General features: G+C 39.0%; 1 protein-coding gene across 1 annotated transcript; it reads left to right on the top strand.

Moving 5' to 3' along the window:
• Positions 1 to 478: 478 nt before the first annotated feature.
• On the top strand, positions 479 to 5,024 carry elf3 (E74-like factor 3 (ets domain transcription factor, epithelial-specific)). The gene is made up of 9 exons (XM_070959217.1): positions 479 to 639; positions 823 to 983; positions 1,663 to 1,896; positions 2,409 to 2,516; positions 2,602 to 2,748; positions 2,856 to 2,942; positions 3,050 to 3,169; positions 3,380 to 3,575; positions 4,246 to 5,024. Exons 2-9 carry the CDS (start codon positions 830 to 832, stop codon positions 4,349 to 4,351), a joined length of 1,152 nt encoding a protein of 383 aa, XP_070815318.1. The 5' UTR covers positions 479 to 639; positions 823 to 829; the 3' UTR covers positions 4,352 to 5,024.
• The last annotated feature ends 12,839 nt before the right edge of the window (positions 5,025 to 17,863 follow it).

Genomic DNA, 17,863 nt, shown 5'->3' with positions numbered 1-17,863 from the left:
ATATGAAAGATAATTAAAAAATAAATAGAAAATTTTGTACACTTTTCTTCATATGTATGTTTTTGTGTAGAATGGCACAAATATTGGGTTATGGATTCCATTCTATAAAATATGATCCCTGAAATTCAAATACTGACTGAAGCTAATAAAATTCAACTACTTTTATGTATTTGTGCACACATTACATTACACATTACAGAAGTGCTATCTAATTTTCCATTAAAGGAATGTAATAAGACAAAGAAAACCTATAAAAGCTAACCCTGTATATAAATAGAAATGTAATCTGACCCTAACTGATGGTGTAAAAGAGTTACAAAAACAATTTAGAGAGAATAGCAGGACAGGTTTGTTTTGTTGTTCAAGTTCTTAGGAAAGTGGAGGAGGAGCAATGGAGGTGCGGCCAGTTTCAAGTGGAATTCCCCTGTACTCACCTGAGTCCTTCCCCCACTCCTTGCAGGATTATAAAGCGCCACAGGTGGTTAAATGCAACAGGGGGTTTATCTTTACCACGGAGGATACACAGAGAGCAGAGAAAGGAGAGCACTCAAACAGTGAAGATTATATGACACGCTAACACTCCAGATTCTCTTGGAACATCGTTCTTTGGCATCATATTGTGGCTTGTGCTATAATCAGGTATGATTAATTAATTATTTAATTGAAATGTTATAATGGTCATGTTTAGTAGTGCTACAGATTTTATTATGTCACATAGTTGGACAACAACAAACAGATGTGTTCATTACATAAAATCACTCTGTAGCAACTATTTAGTTTTTTTAAACTGTTGCGTAAACAAGTATCTTCTATCTTTCTTAGTGTCTCCATGTCATCACTGTGCCTCAGCAGTGTCCTGACCCATGCCAACCTCACCATGTATCAGACTGGTGTCCCTGATATCCTGCCACAGCAGCTCAGTGTGCTGCCCAGCATGAACGCCTTACAGATCAACAATCCAGGGTGCAGCTCCAACCTAAGCGGTAAGAGTGACACAAACTGCTGCTGTGATATTTTTTTCTGTCTCATCCTTGCTGCAAGATTCAGTTGTATGTGTGATCTGTGTGACACCAAACAAATAACTCTTCGGTCCCTGAGATATTAACCATTTATAGTGAAGTCTGAATTTCGTGGGCAGTTTTATCTGAAGACTAATTTCACAATAAACACAATCCTTTATTTTAAACTTGAGTCAGTGGGACCATTAACTGTCTGAACTTTGCTTTGACCTCATTTAGTCACTATTGGCTCAATCATTTACCAGGCAGCCAATGTTTAACTCGCCATAACCGTCAAACAGAAGAATGCTGCCAACTCATAGCTGAAACAGCCATGCCTTTGTTTGTCTGACCTTGGAGATACAAATCCAGACTGGGTGATGATGAGACTGGTATCAGTCCAAGTCATCAATAGCTGAGAAGGTAGACATGTTGTAGTAGATTTACAAAGTGAGTGTTGACAAATTGTTTGCGGAGATAGGAAGAGTTAACAGTAATTAAACTTAACTTGATGCATGAGCCACAATCAAGATTTTCTAGAAACTATAGTTTGCATATATTTGTGCTCAATACTCAATGCTGAGCTTGTGGACAGATAAATCATTCCAAAAATACACCATCCATGCACTGTCGAATATCAAGTAATTCCTGCCTCTCTCTGCAGGTCAGTGGTACAGAGAGATAAACCCTCACTGCTGGACAGCTGACAATGTTCTGGAATGGATCAGCGACCACGTAGAGAGCACCAAGTTTGATGCAAGCACACTAAGTCTGGCCTACTGTGCCATGGATGGCCCTGACCTCTGCCAGATGAACCAGGACCAGATGATTGGGGTGTTTGGCCCGCAACTTGGTCTACACCTCTACCAGAGTCTGCAGGAACACAAGACCAAATATGGTAGAACTGCCTGTCATGTGGAAATGATTTATAGAATTTCAGGACAGATATAAATCCATATATGGTTCATGTTATTTAAGCACTGGTCTCCAAAGGATTTCAGAAACCAAGGCAAGGGTTTAAAGGGGTACCATTAACATAACAGAGAAAATAACTGACTTATTACGTACGTATTATGATCAAATTATGATAAATTTACATCCATAAATCAAATTTTATATGTTATAGTTATATGTGATAAACCAAAAAAAACTGCTGAGTGGATCAGCGACCATGAAGAGATGGTCTTGTGCAAATAGATTAACAACAAAGTGTAGCAGAAGGTTTTCCAATAATTAGAGATGCAGTGGGAATATATATATGTGTGTGTGTGTGTGTGTGTGTGTGTGTGCGTGTGTGTGTGTGTGTGTGTGTGTGTGTGTCTGTGTGTGTAAAAGTTTGGTTTTCTTCTCTTGAATAAATTAACTCAATCCAACATCACATTTTTCATCTCATTACTTTTTGCTTCCCAGATCTACAGAGCCTGTCAGGACAAGAGCTAAATGAGACCTGCCAGCTCCTGGACAACTTCTTGGACAACCTAAACTTCCCTTTGCTCAGCAGCATTAGAATTGGCCAAGGTACATAGTCTTTAGAGATTCTATAGCATAAAACTGATACTATCTGGAAATCATAGTGCTAATGTTTGCTACTTACTGTCAACAGCTGAAGGAGCTGTCAGCGAGAGAGAGTTAGACTATAGCGATGATTATGACTTGACACGTCTGACCATGGAGCCCATGACACCTCTGGGAGACAATGAGTACCTGTCTGATAATCAGTCTGACAGCGAGTACAGCTCCTCCTCCAACAGTCAGTATCTCATTGCCATGTCTCTCATGTTTTTTATAACCTTGTTATAATCTTGCTCAACTCTTCTTCCTCTGAGTTCCTGTTAATCATGTCTCTCTTCCATTCAGGTGGCATGCTTGGCTTCTCAACCCTTAGCTCACCAGACTCTGGCAGTGGTGAATCAGACCCAGAGCTCTCCTGTCCTCTCATTTCAAGTGAGTATGCAGACACACTCAGTACTTGTCTTCTATGCATTCCACAGTCTTTGCAGTGACAGTGCACTTAAGTAAATATCCCTGACAGTTAACTGCTGTGTTGACAGAGGTGCACATCAAAACAGAGAAAGGAGAGTCTCGACTGAAACGACCCCGGGGTCGACCTCCTAAACTGGGCAGAGAGCTTAGCAGCGGTATTTATGCTGATTCAAAGAAAAACAAACATGGTGAGGCTGCATTTGGAAAATCAGCACATTGTGTCATACACCATGCCAAACACTGCTCAAAAAGCATCTGTACATGAAAACCGTTGAGCTGTTTTACAGATTGTATTTTGCATCTTTATCAGACTGCAGATGCATATCTGTCTGACTTGCATGCATATGCTTATACATCCATGCACACACATTTAGCTCACTGTTCCCCACCACTTGCAGCACCTCGTGGCACTCACCTGTGGGAGTTCATTCGGGACATTCTTATCCACCCAGAGAGAAACCAGGGCCTGATGAAGTGGGAGGACCGCCGTGAGGGTGTTTTTAAGTTCCTCAAGTCTGAGGCTGTGGCTCAGATGTGGGGCCAGAAGAAGAAGAACAGCAGCATGACGTATGAGAAACTCAGCCGTGCCATGAGGTGAGTTCACAAGCTAACAGGGAAGAGTTTGAAGTGAAAATTCCAGCTTTTTCATCAGCTTTCCATCACATCTCCTGAGTCTCACATGATTAAGCATGTGCAGACTTGTAGAAGTTCAAGACACTGGCATTGTGGTTAGACCTAAAACACAAAGTAGTCAGATGTGTATAAATAAGGTGTTCCATCATAGACAACCATTGCAGACAATTTTACCTTATTCAGCCACATTTAAAAGGCTTCTCCAGTGATATAGTGTTAGACCTTGAAGGGGGTTCTATAATTCCCATAATGCAACTTGACATTTTCTTACCCTTCCTGTGTTGTGAACACTCCTGACTTCCAAACGCCAGTTTGAAACATTTTTTTGTTTTAAATTTGATGTGTCCAAGCCAAGCTCTCATGATGTCAGATGTCAAAGCCAGGGAAGAAATTACAGAGGTTTTGTCAAGTTCCATAATACTCCCTATAAGTAATAGACTTTGACATGTAGAACTGGTGAAGTGCTCTTTTAATCCCAGTCTGGTCACAGTGGAAGAATATTATAAAAGAGACTGGAATCTTTTTTAACAGACCCATTTATTGCTTTAAATCATGAAGTACAGCAGGTGATTAAGGAGATTGCATACATTGTGCCCTAAATCTGAACTAACAGACCCTCTTCCTCCTTCAGGTATTACTATAAGAGGGAGATCCTGGAGCGAGTTGATGGCCGGAGGCTTGTATACAAATTCGGAAAGAACTCCAGTGGCTGGAAGATTGAGGAAATGAGCATGTGACACATCAGTCACTGAGTGGGTTGAAACCAAAAAGCAGAACAGTTGTTCAGGAGCTACAGTAGAAATACCTGTATGACCTGTCTTAAAAAGAAAAAGAAAAACAAAAACTTGCTACCCCGGAAGTTTAAGACACTAACTTCCTCTCAGAAGGAAGGTGTTGCAGAAAATGTAAGCCAGTGTTTTTGGCTCTAGTAGGTTTTATGAACCAACATTAATGTTTTACCTGTTTTATGTTTTTGATTGTCATCGCAGAAGCCTTACTATGTGCATAGTAACTAAAATTGACATTGTTATGGTTGTGTTTCTGTTTGCACATAGAGGCTAAAGAAGCAGTTGTACAGAATTCAGTGTGGTGTTTGTATTTAAATTTCTTGACTGATGCTAGACTAACTCATCCTCAAACTGAGTTCATTTTGGTATACGGGCATTAATGACTGTATTGTGGCTTTGGAAATATTATCTTTTTTTCTTAATTTCATGTAGCTGGCTTGTTATTCTAAATCAATGAAACATCAGTTTTCGATGTCAATGTTAAACCAGTTGTGGATCTGAATGTAAGACTGCATTTTGAAAAATCTTTTATTGCCGAACTCAATCTTAAGGACCAAGACAGAACAGAGAGAAATAAATGTAGGTGATGCTCCTTCTCAGTCAGTAGCAATGTGCACTACGTGTCGATCGGTATCACTTATTATAAAGTGCATTTACACAATGTTTGAGCAAAACATTGTTTGAGTAATTACATATGTTATATATGATCATCACATACAGTATAAGTTTGTATAGTTTGTATTAATCAGTCAGAAATCAATTACATGTTGTTGTGTGAGAATTGAGATTGATTGATTGATTGATTGATTGATTGATTGGAAGCATTTTTGAAGCATTTTGTCTGTGGAATACATCTTAAATCATTTATGATATCTCTTAATTAATGGCATACTGGATTGCTTTAATAATAATATTTGAGATGTGTTAACTTCCTATTTGGGGAATGATTAAACTCTTGGATACTGGTATATCTGTAACCATTGTGAAGGATGGAAAATGCAAAGATGGAGTATAATTTTGAGTGTTACTTACATGATACAGTTATTACCCAACCATTGTCTGCAATGATCCTCCAAAACTAAACTCTTAATTATGGTCAGGATTTAGCAGATGTCAAATTACAGGAGGTGATTTGTGATAGAAAAGGATATTCGAACATTTGTGGCCAGAAGCTTTACAGCTCTTAGTGAAACTTAAACTTAAATGTAGAGTAGGTAATTGTGACTGTGTTACCGGATTAGGGACAAGCCTTGAATTAGAATAGACAGAAATCTATGATCGTATCTACCGGTTTTCTAATTGAACTGGGCCACATATTACTTACTGTAATTAATTAATAAAAAAATAAATAAAATTCTTGGCATTTTTGTCATTTTTTTTTCTGAAAAATGTGATTGAATCAAATTGAACATGTATGTCATGGAGGACATACATTTAACTTAAATGTTTTGAGTTGTCTAAACATAACCATAATAACCATCCAAAGCCACTAACATATGCTTTATTATTGGCACAACTGAGTAACTTTTAAAGACTGATTCTGCATTCACCAGTCTTTAAAAGCTTTGGTATTTAATTTTAGGAATGTAAAAGTGCTGGAATGTGGCAACAAAAAACAGACATGCAATCAAGAGATGGTTCACACTCCACATTATCACAACAGGAAGCAAAATCAAAGTACAAGTCATAAAGATGGTGACTAAATCTTACTGGAATCATATCCACGCCAAGTCATGTCAAATGAAAGGACTAGGACTGAGCCAAAGTCACACTTGTTATTGCTACAGAAATGTGGGCTCTTCCTCCCATGATTCCTCCAAACCTCACATGTAATATTCTCCACAATGTTTTTTTTTTTTTTTCTTTTTTATACCTTTTAAGTGCCACTTCCTTTCAACAAACTTGTGTCTTTCATTGTTTTATGGTTGAGGTTAGCGTGAATTAAGCTGAAGATATATTTAACCCATTTTTGTACTTTTTTTTCTCAACTTTTTTTTTTTTGATTTGGTGATCATTTTGGCTGTGTTACAGCTTGTGGCATGAGTTTTTGGAAGAACTCTTCTTTTTAATCAAATCAAATGTTTTTTTACTCTTTTACTCTTATGTCCTCTGTACACCTTTGTGGCAAAAATGTACACGCGCATAGAAACTGCTATAAAATCATAATACATCTTTTTTTTCTGCTTTTTTCAGAAATCTCTTAAACAACTCCCAACTTGCTCAAGCCTACCAAACATTCAGTCATTCTTAGCATTTTCAACTCTTTATTTGCCAGTTTGATTATTTTAATTATTATTGATTTGAAGAAAAAAAAACAAATAAAAAAATAATTATTTTCCATATAATAAATAGTCGAGGGATGCGGCTTTGGTGGTGATTAGAGTCTTGGATATGTCAAAGATTAGCAACAAAACTGATTTGATTGCATTAGTATTTTTTGGGTAGTGTCAGATACTCTCTCTGGACACCTTCGTGGCCAAAAATACTTCATTGACTTCCATGTAAACCACATTCAAGTAGTGATATTTGACATTTTAACTGTATTTCATATTTTGTATTTTTACCATTTATATTATGGAGCCGTGTGACTACCAGGGGGCCCAAGAAATGATTTGTTTGTGTGTGTGTGTGTGTGTGTGTGTGTGTGTGTGTGTGTGTGCGTGCGTGCGTGTGTGTGTGAAATAACTTTTAAATCAACATCTGATTCATCAATGTGAATATTTATTGTGTAAACAACTGCAATAACTTTGAAAACTTCAACAACAAAAGAGAACATAACAGAACAAAATCTGAACAAATTTGAAACAGAAATATCCAGGCTTTAAATATGTGATGTATGTGTGACTGTTTGAGAGAGTTGCATTGTCCTGCACCAGGAGGAACCCAGGGCCCACTGCACCAGCAGTCAGGATACCATTGGCTATGACATGAAGGTCTGTGCGACCCTCCAAGGAAACGAAATAGACTGAGAACTTAATGTTCTTGCTGTAGGGACTCTCTTTGTGAACCCTGGGGACATTTTTACTTAACGAGGAAAATACAACAAAAACACTTGTAAACTTGTTTAGCTGCTTATTCAAATACAAATAAAGAAAGTGCAAAACATGACTCTTTCCTTCAACAGTCTTGGGTTCATCAGAAACTGTTGTGTTTCCCTTGTCTGTGGAGGTGACCAGATTTAAACAATCAACAGATTTCCCTCTCTTCCTCACTGAATTACTTCTTTTTTCAAGTGTACTTCTTGTTACTCCTTGCATCCTAATCAATCAAACCACGATAGTCTACTAAAATAGGCTATGCCCATGCACTGACATATTCCGGCAAAGCACAACCAGATAGGAAACTGAATCAATCATGACATAATGTCCCATACCGTATCAGTCTCAGGAGATGATTGGGGTATGAAGAACTGTGACACTGACGTTTGGGTCTTCTGCGTTATTACGTACCTGCAGTGATGCTCTCCTGATGCATGTTGTGTGATGTCAGACAGCCCACCGTGTGTCACTGAAAACACAATTTGCCTTGTAATCATCTCCACTGATGCTGCTCAGGATGTGCCTCTTCCCACTCATGTCTGTACATTTGCAAGCGTTTTCGCTTTTCAGGACGTGGTGGAGTATCGGGTGTAGTGGACATTTTTAAAAGGCGCAGGTGTTGTGAGCAGCGCTGGTGTGTGATGTCTGTCTCTAGGCAACCATGACAGCAACACACAGCAGACAGCGAGGCACAGACACATGACCAGAGCGGGGGGGTCCTGCGTAGATCCTGCCACGACAATTTTGCTGGCCTTAGTATTTCCTGTGTTTTATTTTGTTCATTATTGTTAGATTTAGTGTTGATGTGTGTGTGATAGACATGTGCATTGGACATTTATGAAAATACGGAACAAATCCCATCCTGTATTGGTTCAATACGGGATGCAATATTTAATTGTCAATTAAAGGATGATTACGTATTTTATGGGACGGGTGGCAACCCTAGTCATTCACGCACACACGACTCACACAGAAGTTAGGTCCTGCACAATTCGTAACTCACGCACTCACTTTTTCTGCTGTGTGACGTCACTCACAACAACAACAGTCAATACAATATAATATACAATAGTTTGGGGCCTTTTCTACAGTAGACTTGATCAAAAGTGAAAGTTTTAAGGCCTGTTTTACAAAGAGGGGGTGTGTGCCCCCCAGAACAAGACTGGAAGATGGTTCGCTGATTGATTGCTGAAAGTAAGTGGGGTAATAAGGTACTGTGAGCTCTTTAGGATATGATTGTGCCAGTGTTCATTTTTAATGCCGTATGCCAGAACTAGGTCAAGGCTGTAGTTACAACAGCGAGTGGGTTTATGTACACAGATGCCTATCTAATCTAATATTGAGATGAATGCAATACTCAGGTTATTATTATCAATGTCCGCATGGATATTGAAACCACCTACAATAATTATATTATATCATTATTATATTGTAGTGTTAAGGACTAAAAAGAAAGAAAAACAGTTTGGCTGTCATGTTATGCAGTTTTGGTGTGAAAGGCTAAGAACAGGGATTTCAAATGAATTATAACTGAGTTTAGGTAGGGTCTCAACTCTGGGTCGTCATGGTTTTGGTTCACTCATGAACTCAGAGTCAGATTTCTAGAAATGAAAGCTGCTTCATCAAAAGTGGGACAAAGGACAGGGCTTCCCTAGAAAGTCTGCCAAATATCTACAAAGCCCACATCATTTAATGGTCACCATCTAAGCAGCCAGTGGTGGAATGATGACATGCAGCTAAATATATTCAAATCTGGTAGTGGCCCAGAGAAAACTACTCAGAGCTTTGTCTCCTTTGAACAGTAACCCAGCCTCCCTGGTTTCCTCACTGCTTTCAAGGTGGCGTGGAATGGCTAGCAGGAGCACCAACAGCTAATATTTAATTTTCTATAGTGTGGAGTCATACTTCTAACACAGCAAATAAACTACATTAATTACCTGTACCAGTACCAGCGGCAGAGGGAGAGAGAGAAAGAAAAAAGTGACAGAAAGTCATTGCTACTTGCTAAGATAAAGTAGTTAGCAGATAAGAGTGTGGAGGAAAAAAAAACAGTGGAGTTAGCAAGAAAGTCATTAAATTAAAGACCTTATTGCACATATTGAACCTGGAACTAAGACAGCCTATAAGTTACTGCCTATAAAACAACATCAATCATTAAATAAATGAAAAATGCTTTATCTGCAGCTTTCCATAGTGTAACCCGATGAGGCCTTGGCTAAACCCGAGTGAGATGAGTTAACAACCCGACAACGCCACCCGGGGAATTTCACCCAGGGAATACATCATATTAGTTTTTTTTTTTTTTTTTTACTTTTAATCTCCTTCAGCACTGCACAATATCACAAATATATGACATAAAAGAACATAAAAAAACAGAAGGAAGATTATTCAGTGCCTAGGCCTTAGTGATTTTAGAATAATTAAAAGCATGCCAAGAAGCACCTAAAAAAATATATAAAATAAGGAGGTGGAGGGCTTGACTAAAAAAAAAAGGGAAACATACAAAGGTGGGCATTAAAATGAAACACTGCAACCAATTCACACTAGATTATAAAGGAACACACAAAGGAATAGATAAGTAAAATCACACCGCCACCTTTTACACAGTAAAGCACTTGGCCACCTCTGTATGAATCAACAAATCTTAAAATGTAGTTACACAAAAAAAAACCCTGTTCCACAATACTAAAACGAGTTACAAACTTTAGTCTAAAAGTTACAAACTTTAGTAAAAGGTAAAACGAATCAAGAATGTACACAGAAATTATGAATGATACAAAAAAATATGTATAAATACACTAAAATCAATGAAAAGAACCTACACTCAAATCCAATAAAAGAAAATTAAAAAAACAACAAAGCAGCAGTGGCTGTCACTGCTGCAGAGACAGAAACACGAGTTAGGCAAACCCGCCACCTGTACGCCACTCACTGAAACACCACTACATGATAGCAAAATTACCATGGCAGTACAACTTCCGATCAGTGCTCAAGTTGACTCGCTGTAGCAAACACGAACACGGGCAGCGTCATCGCAGTCTTTTTTTCTCGAAGCTCACCAGCACTACACGGATGCAGCAGCAGATGAGGGAGAAAGAGAGGAATCAGCTGGCGCGCCACTGCATTTATGTGCCACTAATGGTGCTGATTGGGAGTCCTGCTGCAGGGATGTTACTGTTACAGCACTGCGGCCCCCAGTGGTGGGGCAGACCTAGCCTGTTGGTTACAATAGTAATTGCAAATGAAAACATTTTCCCACAGGGCAACAACAGCCAAAAAATAATTTCCATCAAACAAAAACCAAAAATGCCCAAAGAGTACAAAAAGTCAACATATATTAAACCTGAGTGTGCTGTTCTCTGATGCGCACTAGTCTGAGCCAGATATTTGAACCTGGAACTAACACAGCTGATAAGACTGGTTTTTATCTATAAATAGCAACATTAAACATTAAATACAAGAAAAATCAGTTGCATTCATTTCTTCTGGCTCTTTATGCAGCTTTTCCAGAGTAATTTACCTGTCACGGTGTTTCGTTTCATAGTTTCTTCTTACATAATATTCTTTCATGACAGCCATACTGTCTCCGCACAGAAGACAAACAGCTTTGTCCTTCATATCCGCAAACACATACTCTGTCCCCCACCTGCATTGAAAACCCCTGTTTACAAAGTCCGCCGTCCATGTAGCCATTTTTCGGGGAGAAAGTTGACCACAGGGGAGTGGGGCAAGGAAAAGTCGCAAGAAGTCCCTAATGACGTCATCAACTAATTTGCATAATTTAACATGTGCATTTGGGAGACACAAAACACCCTAAATATGTTTAGAAGTACAAATGAACTTTACCCTGTCCATTCTTGTTTTTTCTTAATGTCGCAAGCCCGACCTTCCTCTTTATCTGGGCTTGGGACCAGCAAAAGTGACCCAAAAGACACACTCTGGTGGAGTTTTTTTATATATTTATTTATTTAATGTTTTTCAGTTTAGTTTTCTTAAATTTTGCCTTGTTTAAACCTAATGGCCCAGCACCCTTATGGTTGATTCATTTGTAGTCTGGACACGGAGGGGTGAACATCTCCTGTTCTGACAGCAGCTGGGAGGGACTGTTACGCCGCACAGGGACTGGGCCGCCTGTGAGTGCTTTGTGACGAGGGCGTGGCAGAGTCTCCAAAAGTCTCCAAGAAAAGAAAAAGTAGCTAGATTTGTCACTAGTCACTTTTTCCAAAACAAGTCACTGAGGGGGTCTGAAATCGAACTAAATATGGCGACAAAGTTGCTAAGCTGGCAACACTGCGCTTGTGGGCCTTTCATTGATAAGCCAATGCAATGGTAGTGCATTGTGGGACTTGTAGTACAAGTGGTGCATGCAATATACCGGCGGGCCAGCTCTAATAATAATTAGATATTATCATGCGGGCCAAAGATAATTCCATCACGGGCTGGCTTTGGCCAGTGGGCCTTGAGTTTGACATATGTGACCCGCCACGAGAAAACCAGCAACAAGTCGGCCCAGGGCAAGATGTGTAAACAAAAAAAAATATATATATATATTTTTTTTTAATAAGTGATTTTAATTTTTTTGCAGAATATGTGAGTTGAAATCATGAAGACGCCACTCCATGTTTCAAATAACAGTATTGGGGGCCTGGGTTGTTTTAGAGGAAATTCTTGGTCCTAGTTGGGAGTGTGGCGATTCAACAATAAATTGATATTATCATACTGGCTTTCTTTGGCTATTCACGTGCGTCTGTTCTTTTTTCAGCCAATCAGTTGCATGTTAAAAGGGAAACGCATGGCAACTTATGCAGCTTCTGGTTATGCTGACAGCGATCTCACTTCTGATTCTGAACCTGAACCAGAAGATGAAACTGAAGAAACTGACGAGAACATCCCTAATCTACAATTGACCTTAGCTGAAGATGAAGATGATGAACAATACGACAAAGCAGTAGTCGAGTGATGGCAGCGCGTGCGGACGCAGCAGCTCCCCTCTGTCCCAATAATGTGGTGTCTACATGTTTGTCTTCATCGGTGTGTTCGAGTGAGTCAGCAACACAGCAATCTGCAAATTAAACCCGGCAAACGCTAAGTTAAGCTGAGTTACTCGACCTCGGCCTACTCCGGCGGCCCGTTTCGACAGGGCGGGGGATATCCGGGCTAGGCTAGCGGCGAATCCACACAAGCCAGCTATACCATCTATCGTACCTTGGACAACAAACTGGACTATATACACCTTCTGAGATCAACCCAGCAGACCGTAAGAGAGTGCTGTGTTTTCATTTTTACGGAAACATGGCTCAATAACAGCATACCAGACTCTGCCATCCAGCTGAACCGGCTAACATTCTATAGCTAACACCGCAGCGACGGGGTCTGTGTTTACATCAGGGATGCTTGGTGTCAAGACGCTGTGGTGATTTGTAGACACTGTTCACCCCTCGTGGAGTTTATGATCATCAAGTGCCGGCCTCTGTTAATGTCCTGTACATATAGCAGCATTGACAATAAACTTGACTTGACTTGACTCATTCAGCTCAGTGTGTTTGTGTTTGTGTTTGTGTATGTGTTTGTGTGCATGTAATGACATTATGACAATATGACAGCATAATTACAAAATGATCTTCAACAGCTGATTAGTGCCTCTAACTGTAGGCATAATATCAATCTACCATTGTTATATTTCCATTGTTTAGCAGCTAGATGGCGCTGTGTTAGGTGGCAGCTTGTTGCAATAGCTCCATCATTTTTGTTCTTTTTTTTTTTAGTGTGTTTTTTCAGTTTCTTTTAATCTCTACTTCTTTACTGTGTTTTTGGTAACTGTGTCGTGATGGTCGTGCGCAGTTTTACAACTTTTTTGGATGGTTTTTTTTCTGTGACTTTTTTACACTCTTTGTAACGGAGGGCCGTACAGAGGGGAGTGGGGACATTGTCTAAACAAGTGAGCAGCTGATCGCGTTGTGTAAACCCCCTCTACTGCCCGGAGAGAGGATTGTAGTCCTGGACGAGCTGAAGAGACGACGTCAGGGCTGCATAGCTGCAGCCAAACTGAGGGTGAAGGCATGGAGAGACAGACCGTCCATTCTGGTGATCATCACGGGGAACGTGAGGTCCTTGGCAAATAAGATGGACGAGTTTGTCGCGCTGGTCAGGAATAGGTGGGAATACCAACAGTGCAGCCTTCTGACTGTGGAGGTATCCGGGTTGGGCAGAAGAAGGGAGGAAGGATTGCACTGTTTGTGAATGAGAAGTGGTGTAATCCCGGATATGTTACCATTAAGCCATGCCACGAGCCATCACACTGTACAATTTAAAGAGCAACTTAACGAGTTAATCCACCAAACTCACAATCCCCAATATTTTACATATTACCTGCACTACTGCAATATTGCACATACAGTCTACTGTTTCCATTTATTTATCATCTGAAACTGCACAAATTTTTAGCTGTAAATACTTGTTTATACACTTTATATTATATTTTTATTAGACTATTAGAATATTGTATAATATTTATCATACATTATAATACAGTATACTGTATACCTATTAGTGCTGTTAACCGATTGAAATATTTAATCACGATTAATCTCATGAATGTCATAGTTAACTCACAGTTAATCGCAAATTAATCGCAAATTAATCGCACATTTTTATCTATTATAAATGTCCCTTGAATTATCATTTTAATACTGTTATCAACATGGAAAAGTGGATAGGCTTGCTTTGTGCAGTTGTTTTTTTTTATTGAAAACAACAACGTGTAGTGTTATATTTCACACTAACATTCTCACTTTGAGCAGTCATTCACATTTGAATGAATCAAATCTCACACAATTTAACACTGTCAATAAACAGGTTACTGGTTACAAAAAAAAAGCTCTTCAGCAACCCTTTCTAAGGGATCAAAACAGGGCGATCCAAAATAAAGTTACTGTTATGGTTTTCACCATGGTTTTAAACCAGGAGCCAAAGATGCAGACCAGAGAGAGGGCAGGTAAAAATAACACAAATTTATTATAAACAAAAAGCGCACTCAAAAGGAGTGGAACAACAATAAACGAAAAGCACACTCTTACAGAGTGGAAAGAACTAAGGGAGCTCCGTAACGATGGGTCTGAGGCAAGGCACATGTGGAAGTGGCAGACAGGCAACTGGAACAAAAGAAAACACACCATTAAAGGTGGAAAACAATCATTAGCACGCTCACAATAGCAAGAGATGAAAGTACTTACGATAAAGATATTCAAACAGGCCTGGAACGATCTCGGGAGGAAGGAGACTGAAACAATCCGGCAACTCTCTCCTTTTAACCTGTGCCTGATTAGCCTGATCAGCCACCGGTGTGCGCAGGAAGGCGGAGCTGGCCAAGTGCAGGACACACCCAGCTGCACAGGCAGGGGAAGACAGACAGACAAAAACACACTGGGAAAAGGGAAAAGGAAACACAATGGAGAGACACACTGCCAGGTCCTAACAGTTACAAAGTGCACATCATTGTTAACTAGGACTCAGGCTATAGTGCAGTTAAACCATGGCTTAAACTTTCCTTTCTTAAGTTTCCTTTGAACATAATAGCATCCATATGCTACTGTGGAAAGCCATCCATTGTTGCCTGGTTTTGACGAGGAGGCAGCAGAGAATTCGCATTTACCGTGTGTTTGGTGTGTCAGTTCACACTGACAATACACACAGATAACTTTGGTCTTGTCAGTCGACCTATCTGACAACTTTTTGATCCAATTCGGCGTTTCACACTTGACATCCACACAAACCGGTAGCCTACTCTTTCACAGCTAGCGAGCAGACAGCAGTTTTGTTTCCAATTTACTTTTTTTTTTTACATCCTGTAGTTTTTCTTACATTACTAACAGTACTAACAGTGGCCACAGCTTCTAATATATATATATATATATATATATATATATATATATATATATATATATATATATATATATATATATATATATATACACACACACACACACACACACACACACACACACACACACACACACACACACACACAGAAGAACAGAACAGAATAATTTCCCAAATTGGGATAGATAAAGAAGCAGTCTAAAGTCATAAGTATAAATTTAGGTTGAGGTGTTTACACACCACTGTCTGGCACAGACAGTGGCTTCTGGTTTCAGCTTGTACGAGTATGTAGGAGACGACGCATGATAGCATCTGGATGGTTTGTATGTTGTATAACACTTCCTTTCGAGGCAATGACTGCAATTCAGTCCTGGCTCCAGTAAATTACATATATATTTAATGGTTCTGGAGCAATGCCTGAACTTGTGTTATGTTCATAATCATTCATCAAGAAGTTAAAAAATGGGCAAGAAATTAATTAGTGGGTGCCCCCACAAAATTGGTGATTTTGGAAGCTTGGTGAGGTTATGACTACTTGCACTTTGGGCACTAATTGGACACAGGTCATGCAAGGAAACATATTTGTACAATCTAACAAACAAATTAAGTATTCACTGAATAGCAGAATTGACTGTGTCAGTGTTATAATATTACCTGGTATATTATTGTATTACTGGTTTATTATTGCAATGCATTAATGTGGAAGTAGCATTTTAATGTCATACCTGTCCACTAAATATTAATGACTAACTAATCAACAATCAAAGTTAAGGTTTGAAGAAAAATTTTTGCTATTTTTTATGTAAATTCAAAATCCAACAAATTCTTATCTGCTTCATTGTGACTGTGTGGGTGTGGTTTGGAAATATGGTGGCGGTAGCAGTCAACCCCACAACTGTTATCACATTTTGATTCACATGTTGGTAAACTCATGAGATTTTTTTCATGGAAATACATGACCAACTTCCAACTAAGCCTCATTCACTCAGAAAACACAAATACAGGACTGTCATGTGCAATAACCCAGTCTTTTTTTTTTTTACCTTTTAGAGTTGTACTTTCTGTAAGCCAGTTCTGAACAACTTGCACACCTGCATACATCTCATCTACATCACTGTTTTTGTGTAGCTGTTATTTATATATGGAACTACATAACACAGAGAGACACAGAAACACATGCATGCTGACACCCTTGGAATATTCATTGTTCCTGTCTGTAGTTCTGTTCACCGAAATTATCTGCTGTATTATCATGTAATTTTGAAGCAGTTTGTTGTTTGATCCACACAAGGATTCCAGCAGCATTCTGAAACTGAAACACACCAAAGTTTGTTTAAATCACACCCAAGATTAAAGTCTTGAATATTCTTTGAGATGTGCATTTCACTCCATATATGTGCTGACAACAATGTTAGCATCATGTCTAAAAAGAACCCAAAATCTTAGTTTACATTATAGTCCTGTTACATTTCTGTAACACTGCCTTCACAACTTGTATGAACTTGTGCAAATTGAATGAAGTCACAGTAATATAAAGGCTACATGATGTCCAAGGTGAAATACAAGGAGAGAGAGAGAGAGAGAGAGAGAGAGAGAGAGAGAGAACTGAGAAAGAAGCCATGGCACCTAATTAGAGGAGCTTTTTCAAGTCTGAAAAAGTTGTCATCAGGGTCAGAGGTGTAGTACATTTTAGTACCACAGTGCACCGATGATGCATTTACATGCATGCACACAGTTGTGGCACTGTGCCTCCACCCGTAATGGACCACACGATCAAATGTGATGCGCCATGTGAAGGCTTCTGCTTGCGTCTCTGCTTGTGAAAGACTGAGCCTTTCAAGGATGGCCCTCTCATGCCCATTTATGACATTATCACCTGTTACCAATTAATCTGTTTACCCATGGAACGTTACAAACAAGTCTTTTTGTTTGTTTGTTTTTGTATTATTCTACCACTTTCTGTCCTTTGGCACCAAATTCAGAAAATGCACATATTTGCAAAAGCCAATGGAGTTGATGAGATTAAGTATTAGATATATTGTCTTTGTATTAGTTTTGGGGATTTTTAGTCAATGTATCCCCTTATGTCTTCTGTGCAGGAAGGACAGCATGGCCACACATCTGATCTTACTCTGCAGCGCACAGTCATCATCAACAGTGTGTTGTGTAACTGCAAGCATTCAGAACACCAGCTTGGAAATATTTTCCTTTTTCACAAAAGACATGGCCAAAAGACATGGCATACATTTTCACATAACACTGTAATTATAGATTTCTATACATTTGAGTTTCAACCAAATGTCATTACATAATGGTAATATTATGTTTGATTTTCTATTAAAGCTCCTCAGCAATAAGAGCTATTTTGTTTTACAGTCACCAGAGTCATAATACTCTCCAAACAATTTTTCCATTGACAATAATGAACACCATTTTGTGTCCAATATAATCCAACATGTTATTGCTGTTGTACAAAAACCCTGTTAACCACATTTGGAGACAAATAAGTTAACTGTCATACTGTCATCAATTTACTTCTAAAATT

This window comes from Chaetodon trifascialis, chromosome 3 (assembly GCF_039877785.1).
Source record: "Chaetodon trifascialis isolate fChaTrf1 chromosome 3, fChaTrf1.hap1, whole genome shotgun sequence".
Taxonomy (NCBI): Eukaryota; Metazoa; Chordata; class Actinopteri; order Chaetodontiformes; family Chaetodontidae; genus Chaetodon; species Chaetodon trifascialis.
This window is presented reverse-complemented; position numbering and strand designations above follow the sequence as displayed.